Source organism: Mytilus trossulus, chromosome 1 (assembly GCF_036588685.1).
Source record: "Mytilus trossulus isolate FHL-02 chromosome 1, PNRI_Mtr1.1.1.hap1, whole genome shotgun sequence".
Classification (NCBI taxonomy): Eukaryota; Metazoa; Mollusca; class Bivalvia; order Mytilida; family Mytilidae; genus Mytilus; species Mytilus trossulus.
In genome coordinates, this window is record NC_086373.1 from 55,404,084 (window position 1) to 55,418,137 (window position 14,054).

The following is a 14,054-nucleotide window of genomic DNA, read 5'->3' on the forward strand; positions in this document are numbered from 1 at the left end:
CTACAAAGTATGCTCCCTATATACAGTATGCATTGGCAGGGAAACAGCCTCTTACGAACGACAAAGTATGCTCATTGCATATGGTTTGCATTGACAGATAAACACTCTCTTAAGAACTACAAAATATGCTCCCTATATACAGTATGCATTGACAGGGAAATAGTCTCTTAAGAACGACAAAGTCTGCTCCCTTTGTATACAGTATGCATTGACAGGGAAGCTCTCTGTTACGAACGACAAAGTATAACACTTATAAACAGTATTCCTTGACAGGGAAACAGTCTCTTGAGAACGGCAAAGTATGCTCCATGCATACAGTATGCATTGGCAGGGAAACAGTCTCTTACAAACTTCAAAATACGCTCCCTGCATATAGAATGCATTGACCGGGAAACAGTCTCTTACAAACGACAAAGTAGCTCCCTATACACAGTATGCATTGACAGGGAAATTGTCTCTTAAGAACGACAAAGTATGCTCCCTGTATTCAGTATGCATCGACAGGGAAACAGTCTCTTACATAGAACAAAATACGCTCCCTGCATTCAGTATGCATTAACTAGGAAACAGTCTCTTAAGAACGACAAAGTATTCTCCCTTCAAACAGTATGCATTGACAGGGAAATAGTATCTTACAAACGACAAAGTATGCTCCCTACCTCTGATGGTTCTAATTCAAAACGTCAAACGATGGGCCCGACGCAATGTTACAGCTGAGGATATCGTCATGTTTGTCAGAAATCCATATTCTAGTTTGACGTAGTCCATGTATGTCTGTATTCAGAGAAAGATTCAAATATGAAGCAAGGCTTCTAGTTTTGTTAATTTTTTTTTCTTTCTAATCTACCTATAAAACTATTTTTAATCCACCAAATTCTTCGGAACACCTGAACCAAGTTATGAATATGACAATTGGTTCGTTCTACAGCTGGTTGATATAGTAGAGTGTTTGATTTGATCAGGTTTTATGGACTTTCCTCTGTTTTTATTGAATTCGGAGTTCAGTTTTCATGTTAAAACTTTTAAAAAAGATAACGATCTTTATCTTTAATATTTGTGATACCCGATTTTATAAGCGTTTGGTATTACTATACAATTTCACTTCTGTTATCGTACTATGAACAACAAATTTATTTATTTTGTAAAACACATTTCCGTTCTTCATTTATACGTATACCTCACAATAAAATTATTTTTATTTACCTGTGTACATTATTCTATTTGGCGGCATCTTGTTCAAGGTTATGGATTTTTTCTAAAATTGGTAGCCATCTAACCCTTAAATGATTAAATCATTGGTTTTGTATTTACATTGTGCCATAGATCAAATTCATTCGTTCAGTGTACGTTCTCTTGTGTTAATATGTCTTTTGATTGATAATCTATGATGTGACTTTCTTTGATGTGATGTTACGCTATTGTTTCGGATAAGGGTGAAGATTGGTACCTATTTAAACGTTTAACCCTATTGCATTTGTTTGCAGCTGTCCTAAGGCAGTAATCTGATGTTCAGTAGTTGTCGTTTATTGGTGTTGTTCATATGTGTTTCTCGGGGTTTTTTTTAGGATTAGAACGTTGGTGTTCTCGTTTGAATGGGTTTTCCTTTTGCGTCCATGAGGATGACTGTTTGGAGATAAACCATGCTTTGCTCATTGTTGAAGGCCGTACGGTAGTTGTTAATGTATTGTCATTTTGGTCTCTTGTTGACAGTTGTCTCATTGGCAGTCATACCACATCTACCTTTTTATATTGTATATAAATGAAGGTTTGGATGAGGGGAAAATATGAGAAATAGAGACAATTCGGTTGATTTAAAAATATAAAGGTAAAAGAATAATGGACAAACATTAATTAGGGGTAATATCCTAACAATGAATACAGAATGAAGAGAGCCCTCTAGAACTTCATTATAGGTGACATCTAAGTAATAATATCAATTAGCAAAGTTTTTTTTAACTAACCTTCCTTTGTTCTTTTCCATCTGCATTTCAAACTGAAATAATACATGGCAAAATCCGTATCGCATACTGTATCACCACAAAAACCAATATCAATCCTGAGGACCAAAGGTCCCGACGGTTGATATTGGTCTACTGGTGATACAGCATGCAATAAGGATTTTTCTATGCATGATATGTTAATCATATCTTTAAACAAAAATCAGATTCGTAATATGTAAGCGTACAACCATTTGAATCTGAGGTGGAAGCCTGTCAGATTTTAGATATAATTTTTTTTGTCTTATCACATATAAAATTATAAATATAGTGAACATATGTTCTGGACTAATGTTACCACTCATGTGTATTGATCTGTACAAATTTCACAATCGATGCTGGAGACTGTTTTAGCATAATGATGTATAATTTGACCAAATGCTACCACTTAATGTTAAGTTGTGTATTAATCTGTTTATCATATATCTTAACAAAATCACATAATATGTTAGTGGACATTCATTTGATTCTAAGTCGGTGTCTGGGAGTTTTTTTAGAAATAAATATTCCGGCTCCCATTTAACAATAGTCTTATCACACAAGCAAAATAAATCTGGCCCAATATACATTTTTGTAATCATTGTATACAAAGGTACATGTATCAATTATAAACAGAAAATCCCGAAAAAACATTATCAGTTGTTGTTTTGGGGGATATAAAATATGCAGTGAACGTTCCTCTCTCTTTTTTCGTCCATGGATAATAGTTGCACCGAAAGGTGCCATGAGGAAACCACTAAAAATAATGCTCTTCTGCGTGGGTGACTGTAATCCAGAATGTTATCTTTCGGACCAAAGAGAGGGACGGAGATGTAAATGGATTTAATTTAACAAGAATATTTTGTCCCATATTTAACAGCAGTTACATTGACAATCCATGTCGTTTTCTATATCCTACAGAATGATTTTCTTGGTTTTAGTTTGTTACAAGTTCTTTAGTGTCTTATTTTTGCTTAATCGATTAATAGAATTTGAACAGCGGTGTACAACTGTTACTTTCATTTAATCGACAAAAAATGTACTGTAAGCACAGATCTCTATTTAACCATTATCTGACCTTTCATATAAAACAGGCATTTGGGTTCACGAATACGTTTCGTTTTTGTTTTAAAGAAAGCAACTTGTTTTTCTTTTTATTAAGTAGTGCAGTGAATTTATGATACGTTTTGTATTTAATTGCTGTCAAATCAGCCTTTATGCTACACAGTAAAAGAATATAACAAATTTGACGTATGTACATAAAATAAAACTGATTTATTATAATAAGTTATATAATAACATATAGGAGGATAGTCTGTTAGTTGAAAATATTAACAAATATATGACAGTAGTTCATGTATCATTGGTTTTCTTAAATCGTAAGATGGATGCATATCTTTATTTTCTGAAGAAACTGTGATATCCCATTCGTTTAAATACACAACTTTATGTTTGATATTGTCGAAAATTTTGAATATCATTTTATCCTGCAAATATCTCACAAAATCATACGGAACACCTTCATTGTATAGTTCGAAATAATGTGGACCTTTAATGAATATTTTTGCGCCAGGCACACGATCCAAGAATTTAACTATAGCGTCTTTGGCGTTCATTACATGTTCTTCATAAACTGACAATGGAACAAAACCTATATGTATATACAAATGCAGCACTACGATCGGATTTTTAGAACGTATTACGTTAAGATGATAGCTTGCAGGTTTGAAATGATGTATTGTCGCTTTCCGTGAATAGGTGAAAAATGGGAACTCATGCGCAGCCCATGAAACAGTAATGTTGTCTCTTTTATTTTTACTAAACGCTTTAATTGGTTGATGATAACCTTTAAGAGCATCTGATGTCCGTTTAACTGAGAGTTCAAGATTTAAAATATCAGCAATTGATAAAAGCCATTCTCGCACTGTAGAATCTCCAACCATGTAAATCTCCCGGTTTCGTAGACAGGCTAAATACCTGTTTAAACTTTGTTCAACTTTTTTTTGACATAAGAGATTATGCCACGTTTTATTATAAAAATATCCAACTGGGGACGAAATGTTCCATGTGACTGAAGGATTTATTAGACTACACGAGTGCTCTGGATGACCTATGGTTGTATCTGCAAAAAGAAAAACATTACACAAGTGTCCCCAAAAATGCAACTGTATTCATATTAAACAGACATGTTATAAGCTTGACATGAATATAATAAATTATTTTAAGGATTATACATGAGATTTAATTTTTGTGTATGAACATTCTATTTTAAGCGCCATGAAAACTTCGTCACAATCTTCCGTGTGTCCAAAATATTATTTTCTTATTGATACCTTGAGTTTAGCTTGTTCGATTGTATTGATACTTATACAGATGGGAGATATATCGACAAAAAAATATCAATCAATGTTTGGGTCAATAGATCGAAGGACAAGGTCACCGGAAACAAGAAAAAGATATCAGGATGATAACCTGAGTGTCATTTACTTCATTGAAATGAAACGTACACAGATTGAATATATAGTAAAGTAAAATATTCTATTGATTTTAAGGTCAAAGTCATGAAAACTGTTCCGAAAATATTTTTTAGAGGAAAGCAGTTTTGAAATGGTTACTCGAAGTGTCCTTTTTGAAAATATAGTGCAGTAGTATATTCCTTTTAAAATTGGGGCCAACAGATTCAAGTTCAAGGTTCCTTTAAAAATATCTTTTAAAAAAAAGTTATAGTTGGTGTTTGAATCTAGTATTGGCAGCCAAATTGTGTTGACATGAATTTTACATCGAAATGGTGATATTTTCAAATCTTTATACATACACTTCTGTTCTCGAACTATGAACAAAGAATTTATTCATTTAGTAAAAACATATTTCCATAATCAATGTTCAGTTTTCAACAAAATTCTTATATTTAACTGTGATCTTTTTTTTTTTATTATTAAACGTCATGTTGACCAAAGTTATAGTTGTCTATCTAATACTGTTTTATATCCCCTTTGTTTGTTTTTTTTTTTATTAATTTTGTGTTTTTATTGTGTCATAGATCAAATTTGTTCAGTATATGTTTACTCGTTTTTCTTGATATGTCTTTTGATAGAGTTAAACCATTTCAGTTGATAGTTGTCCATTTGTTTGATTTGTTTTGTAATTTGATTTTAACATGTGATTAGGGAATTTTAGTTTGAATTTTCCTCGGAGTTCAGTATTTTTGTGACTTTACTTTATATTGTCATTGGTGTCAGTAACAGGGTCGTTAAATTGTTATATTTCTCATAAAGATAATAATTGATCAAAAACGAATTCAATTTAAATCAGCTTCTAATTCTATTATGTTTACTTCTGAAAATAAAGTATCAATTAGAGTTATGTGATAATACCTTATTTATTACCTATGGATCTACGAGGCAAAGTGACCTGTCCACGAGGATTGTCAGTAGTTTATCAATAACTTCCAATGAACTTCTCCCTACCTTATATTTTGAAGGTCTAATGCAAAACACTTTTTGAATATTTTCACCGCTTGTTGTACGATTTTCCATTTTTTATGTCAAAAAATATATTAGTAGTATTTTGGCATAACCATGAAAACGGTGTCGTAATGATGTCTTTAATTTTACCAGTGCGTGTAATAAAACATCTAGGATGAACTGTTATAACCTCACATCTCATTGTTTGATTAATGTTTAATACGGATTTCAGAGAAAATACTTGATACATGTCATTACTTAGATCACGAATAGTTACGAGGAATTCAACATTGTACTGGTGACCTGTCTATATTTGCTATGGTATTATCAGTTTTTGTTTCGACTTACAAATAGCGATTGTCTTTTTGGTTTTTCTTTTTTTCCGCTCGATATGCTCGAAAAAAAATATAATAAAAAGTATTGGTCAACAGACTTTTTTCATGCTACAGGTTCTGCAATACTTTATAAAGATAACGCATGGAATATCCATTTTTTTGTTGATAAAATGAAAAAAAAAATGAAAAACTATAAAGACAAAATGTGAGAAGATAGCTCATATAACATGCCTGCAGATGAAAGAAAAAAAAATTGGGTCACCGTATTTGTTTTCTTGCTAGAAATTAAGGTTGGTAAATTCCCAACACAATATCATAAAAATTACTTTATCCGAGTTATGTCCCCTTCTATCTGAGTTATATTCCCGTGTGTTTCAAAGATTAAAAAAAAATAAACAAAACTATGTGGTTTTTATAGAAAATACAGACGTAAATATGACAAAACACAAATGTTCTATACTATATTGCAACATGAAAATTCTTACACACGAATTACACACGACTCTCAAAATTTGCACATTTCATTAAAGATCTAAACCTATTGTTATATGCTGCTTCAAAATTCAAGATGGAGGAAGATACTCCAGTTACCTTAAATAACTGAATGCAATTTGTGTGCAAGAGATATTACCTATTACCATGGTTACTTTAATAACTTACCACCAAGTACATCAACTCCTTTAAATTCCTTTATGATTTTATATCTGGTAGAACTGCAAGTATAAACATTTTTTTATATTACGTTTACAAACGATCATATAAAAATATATGTCAAACCGTCACTAAGAGCAAATCACAAAGGGTTTCACGTATATGAACACATCATTTCAATCGGCTCACACATATATAATGCATTCCTTAAATATATTTAACAATAAAAGAATGTGTGGTCAAACAAATTAGTTTATATTGTACAGATTTGCATTTGTACAACTCATATATATGCACAAAGATTTTTCCTCTTAATTTGCAAATGCATTCGTTAAGTCCCTTTTTATGTCAAGTTGTCCCAACGATAATATGTTCTGAAATTCAACAACTTAACATGATGTCACACATATTGAAATGCAAAGACATTCTTTCTTTGAAATCTGTTTTGTGAGACAACGAAACCGTTCAAAAAGTAATATTTTTTTATGCTTCTTAGACTAAAATATCAATCATAAGGACGGCATGACTAATTTGAGAAAGTATGCAATGCCACAGTATCAATATCGTCAGGTTAATATGTATAGGACCATACATGTTCTTCTCAATATAGAAAACCCTATTGTACGGTGGCAGAATGCGGTCATGAAAGAAAAATAATATGTCAGTCCCTCAAGATACTATGGCGTTCCCTCAAGATTATATGTCGTTCCCACAACGATGCTATGCCGTTCATTCAAGCAGAACAAATAAAATAGAAGTAATGTGAGATACGTTTTACAACCGATTACATTGAGTGTGTAGCTTAATGTAATATATTTGGTTAGCATGCTTGCTAGCTGAACCATAAAGTCATTATTAGGTTGGGTAATCTATCCCTCTTTCAAAGTAGCCTAGCCCTTCAGACAGATAGATTGGGTATTTGTCGGACTAGTCTACTCTTAAAGGAGGGTAGTTTACATAACCTAATAATGACTTCATGGTTCAGCAATCAAGCTAACCAAATACTACATTCAGCTATACACTCTATGCATTGGCAGAAATTTTGTATATCATGCTTGGCTAACTTCCTCTTTGTCTCTTCAAAAATATAGAGTATCTTTACGAAGTTCTTACATAATTACTAAGATTAACTAATGACATCTTGACTATAGGTTCATAATTTAAACTAAAGTTTATTTAATTTTCTCCTCTTCAAATAGTAGCTTTGGCTGTTCAATAACTGTATTGTAGTAGCTTCTTCTTCTTCTATATGTATATTCCTTCCAATTATGGAAGACCTCCTCAACGGATGTTAATTATCCAGGTGGGAGTTAATTAACGAAGTACTTTTTCGCTGGTTCGTTTTCATGTGGCACTTTTGAAATTAAAAGCGTTAAAGCATAAAAGATACAATATTTATTTTTTAGAAAAGAGAAGAAAATCAACCATTTAACGAAAACATTCCCTCAAATGGCGAAATTACTTGAATATAAAAATGTTTTACCTCAGGAACTGCTTCTGTGATTTTGTAAATGTAGGTACAGTAATATCTCCAATTGGGGCATACCAGTCAGAACAAGTAAACCCAGGTTTATCTGGTAATGAACAAAACCATCTCATTCCAGAATTCATTGATGTAAAGTCACATATGCCGTGTTTTGTCATTGTGTGAATACCGCAGATACCTGTAGCAGTCTCTCCACGTGCATTCTTAAAAACGCCCCTTAACGTCCTCAACATTCCATTCTTGTATATGTAGTTTACAAATAGTCCAATAGATTCTTTTTGAAATGACATAGAAATTTTGATGTGCGGAGATCCTCTCCATAATGCTTTTATCACTCCAATATACGTACCATTACCATGATCTACTACATACCCCGCTGAACCTGCACCTTTTCCTTTCTCAGACATCCAAACTTTTAGAAAATCACCACTTTCAGTTAAAACGTCACCATTTTTATTATGGAGGATTATTCTAAGTGTTATAATATCACCAGTAGTAAACGTAGCTGATTTATTGTTGATTATTTCCACTGTAGATTTCGGCAAATAAGCAAGAGATTTTCCGAAATCTAGGCCTTTATACTTTATGTATTTTTCATAATACTTGAAATCAGTAGCTGTAAACGTTTCGACGTCTTTTTTGTATCCAGGGCACAAAATCTGCCATCTACAATAATCAACCGATATAAATATGTACAGAGAGAGAAACACATAGATTTACTTATTTCAAGGATCAAAGTTTTCTTTTGTCCAACCTTTTCTCTCACTATTGAATTAATCAGCAAATCTTTTAGTTATCCAAAATTTGAAGCAATAGGTATTCTATCTGACAATAAACCCATGTTAAAAGGATTGTCGGTTTGGCTGGACATATTCACGAGTCATGTCCGGTCGCAAAATTATAAAAATCTATATTTTGATGACTTTCATTGTTGAACGTTAGGAGAGAAAAAAACAGGTGTGAACCGATGTTCAAAACACATAAATCTTTTGAGAGAAAAACAAATCCGGGCATCACATTACAACCGAGAGAAACAAATAAAAGAAAAATACAAAGTATCAACAGGAACACTGATTGCATAAAAAAAAAACCGCCAACATACATAGAAACGAATTATTTGATACCAACTGTCGTATGACTTGGTACAGGCCATTTTAGGAACAAATGGTGGGTTGAACCTGTTTTAATGGATAGCCAAAACCTCCTGCTTTAAGACAATGTTAAAAAGTGTCGTTTAAATGGCAAGACTACGTGACACGTTCTATTCTGGCTAAAATGCGACAATAACTGATTGACGGATCTGTACGGGGCTAGTTGCGTGTAATATTTTGCCCTTATCAAACACACACCTTTTCCAGTAGTTGTCGGAATCCCCTTGTTCAATTGCCTGATCAAATCTAGCAACTGCATTTACCATTACTTCGTGTGTGTCCTTAATATCCATGAAATTGTTTCTCCTAATCAATAAAAAGGTGTGAATTTGTGAAAAAAACCCACAAAATCCACTCCGTTTTATTTGTAATCTACAAAACTTGGAGATGTGGAGGTATTACTGTCCACAAAAGTTAAATAGATATTGGGTGTAAGTAATTATAGCCAACGGTAATGCTTCAAAAAATTGAGAACGGCCTAAATAATTACAAAACAAATTTGCAAAAAAAAAACAAATATGATAGACATGAATCAATGACAACCACTGAACAATCACCTGCCTTAGGGCATGCACGTACAGAATGATGTGGCGGGGTTATATTTCAGTTTGTTTTGATTTTTATTACCGTCTCTAACCTAGGACAGTGGTTTTACAGTTAAAAATAAGAACAAACTATGAAAATCAGTTGACAAAGGGTTCGATACAAGGCAGAAGTGATCCTATGAGAATTCAGATCGTTCGTGGCAGCACATCTATTATACATCCCACAACAAAGAGAATACTAAATATAAATCTGAGAGTACCTTCATATACATGTAGTGACATCTAGTCCAAAGCCAACGACAAACTGTTACATATAGGAATTTTTCTTCGACTGATTTGTATCATTCAGACTGGTTTAACTTGAAAACGAGTTCACGGACCACTCTTTTTGTAAATGACATTAGGTTTGAAAACATTATTCAATATTAATTGCATCAATTTTTACGAAAAAGCCAATGAGTATCATTTTCCAATTATATATGTATACAGCAACAAATAACCTTTTTATTTCCAAAATCATGATACTTTGATATAAATCATTTATTTCAAAAGAAATGTTATTGAAAAATGTGTATATCCTTTGTAAAATAAAGTAATATGTACCAAAACTCGAAATTTGAAGGCTATTGGGAATGGTTCATGTGGTATTAATTTACTGATACCAACATCATAATACTGATCATTAGTACAGGAACAGTTCGGTTGGATGCAATTTTGATTTCGAAAATGTTTTTTGGGGAAGATTTCGAAAAACACATGTATTAGTATCTGAATTTATATATATATATATAGCATTGCATATGTAGCTACATATATTCCTATGATAATAATTGACTAGTCGTCGCAAACTAGCTCCAAAGGGAACATAACGGGGAAAATGAATACATTTTAGAGTTCAACAATTATTTTACGTACCCGAACAATTTTGTCGTTGTAAGGTGAAATATTGAGACAGCAAAAATCAATGACCAAAACACATGTTTCTTATTTGATTTAAATGTCGTACTGAACCTGCAAGAAAAATGTTTCATCTTCATTAATCTTATCTGATCAGAGACGATTTGAAATCGAAAATGACAGTTTCGATTCAAAATGATGTTCTCCAAAAGGGGCATTAAACCAAACCCTCTTCAAGTTACAAGTTACTTTGTCTGGAAAAAATTACAAGTCACTTTGGTTCAATCTGAACACACGTTTGCCCTCCCCCAAAAAAAATTCAAGGCCCACGCACCCGAAAATTAAATGGTTGCTGCCCTAACTATTCAAAATATATGTATACAATGATTTTAATGATATATTACATGATTACCTCAGACTTTCACTCGCAAAGTATGCATATATAATCAATCCTTCTGACCTCATAAATTATGTAAGAGAGTCGGCTAAATTACGACTTAATACGATGAAAATTAACTAAAATCCTTCTGTGAAAAAGGATCGCATATACAACAGTAATGAATTGCTCTACAGTGATAATGAAAGTCTGGTATCATTATTCAACAGTAAACATGAATCGCATCACAAAAACAACAAAGTGGAATTTGATTCAATATCAACAAACTAAACAACAAAACATGTTTTAAGTGATACTACACTATAAATCATGTTAAAATGTACATTTTTTTACGTTTATCATGAACTTATAAAAACAGTACATATTCTGTATTATCGCTTTTTTGTGCATTTTTCCTTTGATATTATTTGTGATAATTGCCATATCATGCTTCTTGCTTTAGATGGAAAATTATTACTAGAAACTAAGGATCCACATGGCGATGCTAATGAAATTCACATGAAACTCACAACGTCATTATAGGTAAAATAGCAATGAATAATTTATCATTCGCCATATCAACTTGATTGCTTTTCTCGCTTTCGCAGTGACTGGCTCATGAGAGAAAATCAATCTCGTTGAGATAACCGATGTTAATACAAATGTATATAATTGTTTCTTATTCTTTTCAAAAATCGTGAATTTGTCGTCTGTTTATTTGTCCTTCTACATAAGAAATTCATCACGAATACAGTGAAAAAAGCATTTATGATTCGCACATTACATACACATTTTACTTTATCCTCCAGTTAGTTCTAGGTAATATAGTCATTATATCAGTGACACCGCGGATATTTGTAGTAAATGTAAAATAGCAGACACACTTTGCCCATAGTATAAAAAACCGCGAAAATAATTGTCCTGTCTCAAAGTACTAATGCCAAAAATAATGTGTAATGTTGTTGAAAAGGGAAGTCTTGTCCGTACTTAAAGGTCTTTCCGATGACCGAAACAATATTCAGACGCTTTTATTTTCATTTTTCTCCCAACGTTATCCAAATTGAATAATAATAATCGTACAGCGTACATAACACATGCGACTATGTATGGTACATATAGGACACATAGAAATGATTATTAATTTATTGTGGAAGGAAGAGAAGCGACTCTCAAAACTAGGTCTTCTCATTTAATAGAAAAGATTCTGCCGACCTATAACTTTAAAACAACGCTTCTTATTGTGGAAAAAAGTGTATTAGATACACATTTGCATTCAACGGTATGTTATGGCCTCTTACGAACTACAAAATACTAGAATGCTCCCTGCATACGGTTTGTATTGACAGGGAAACAGCCTCTTACGAACGACAAAATACTCTCCCTGCATACGGTTTGCATTGACAGGGAAACAGTCTCTTAAGAACGACAAAGTATGCTCCCTATATACAGTATGCATTGACAGGGAAACAGTTTCTTAAGAACGACAAAGTATGCTCCATGCATATATACTGAGCCAAAAAAGTTTAGCAACAAAAATGTGAAATTTTATTTTATTACAAAATCATAACAACATATAATTTTATTAATAAAAAAATGGAATTATGATATGTCAGAAGCAACATGAATGTTAATCACTCACATTCATTAGGATTTTCTTTGTATGGAGCGCGGGAGGGTCAAATAAAGGCAACAGTAAATGAGTAAATGAGTATAGTGTTCCTCAAAATCAATTTCTCAGCCATGCCCTAAGTGCCCCAATGAAGGATTGGCAGGCACATCAGCAGCTTCCCTTAGTCAATGCACTACTTTTTTAGCCGGAAAAAACTTGTCACGTGTTGATTTAAAGCGTAGGAAGCGCTCCTCCCTTGACGATATTTTTTTTGTCTAAGAGATATCGACCTATCCTGTGCAGTTGTAATTTGTCGATATCTGTTTGTTAGTCTCTAAACTGTTGCCTTTTGCACATTAAATCGAGCCATGATGTCAGAAACCCTCATTCCGGCATCAACCATTTCAATTGGTTGACGCCCCATGCAATTTTTTCAAAGGTGTTTGTGTTTTTCTTACCAATGGTGTGTTTCTGAGCGTTAGTCAAAAATAAATGTTTAATATCGTTTTAAAAGTGCAGGTACAGAAGGTAAAACATCATTTACACGTGCAAAGCTGACATGGCGCGAAATCAATCAGTAGGAAAAAAGTACGACTGTTTTAAATTACAGGTAAAACTAAGGATAATATCAATGATGTTGAAATATTTTTTTCCAAAAAAAACAAACAAAAAAATTATAAAAAAAAAGTGTGAAACTTTTTTGGCTCAGTATAGTATGCATTTCCAGGAAAACAGTCTCTTACAAACGACAAAATACGATCCCTGCATACAGTGCATTGACAGGGAAACAGTCTTTTACGATCGACAAAGTATGCTCCCTGCATATAGTATGCACTGACAGGGAAACTATCTCTTAAGAACGACAAAGTATGCTCCATGCATACAGTATGAATACATTATGCATTGACAGGCAATCAGTCTCTTCAGAACGACAAAGTATGCTCCCTGCATACAGTATGCATCGACAGGGAAACAGTCTCTTACAAACGACAAAATACGCTCCCTGCACACACAGTATACATTGACAGGCAAACAGTTTCTTAAGAACGACAAAGTATTCTCCCTTCATACAGTTTGCATTGATAGGGAAATAGTCTCTTACAAACGACAAAGTATGCTCCCTTCCTCTGATGGTACTAATTAAAACGTCAAACGATGGGCCCGACGGAATGTTACATCTGAGAAATTTGTTCTTGTCAGAAATCCATATGCTAGTTTGACGTTGTCAATCTATGTCTGTATTGAGATAAAGATCCAAATATGAAGCAAACTTCTAGTTTTGTTAATTATATTTTTTCTTTAAAACCTATAAAACTATTTTTAATCCAGCAATCTATTCGGAACACCTGTACCAAGTTATGAATCAGACAATTGGTTCGTTCTACAGCTGGTTGATATAGTAGAGTGTTTGCTTTGATAAGGTTTCACGGAATTGCCTCTATTTTTTATTAAATCCGGAGTTCAGTTTTCATGTTAATACTTTTAAAAAAGATTACGATTGTTATCTTTAATATTTTTGATATCCGATTTTATAAGCGTTTGGTATTACTATACAATTTCACTT

General features: G+C 32.9%; 1 protein-coding gene across 1 annotated transcript; it reads right to left on the reverse strand.

The window, feature by feature from the left end:
* Positions 1 to 3,232: 3,232 nt before the first annotated feature.
* Positions 3,233 to 8,414, reverse strand: LOC134708731 (NXPE family member 4-like). Its single transcript, XM_063569314.1, has 3 exons — positions 7,910 to 8,414; positions 6,436 to 6,488; positions 3,233 to 4,098 (listed from the first exon to the last, which is right to left on the reverse strand). Exons 1-3 carry the CDS (start codon positions 8,317 to 8,319, stop codon positions 3,308 to 3,310), a joined length of 1,254 nt encoding a protein of 417 aa, XP_063425384.1. The 5' UTR covers positions 8,320 to 8,414; the 3' UTR covers positions 3,233 to 3,307.
* Between the last annotated feature and the right edge of the window lie 5,640 nt (positions 8,415 to 14,054).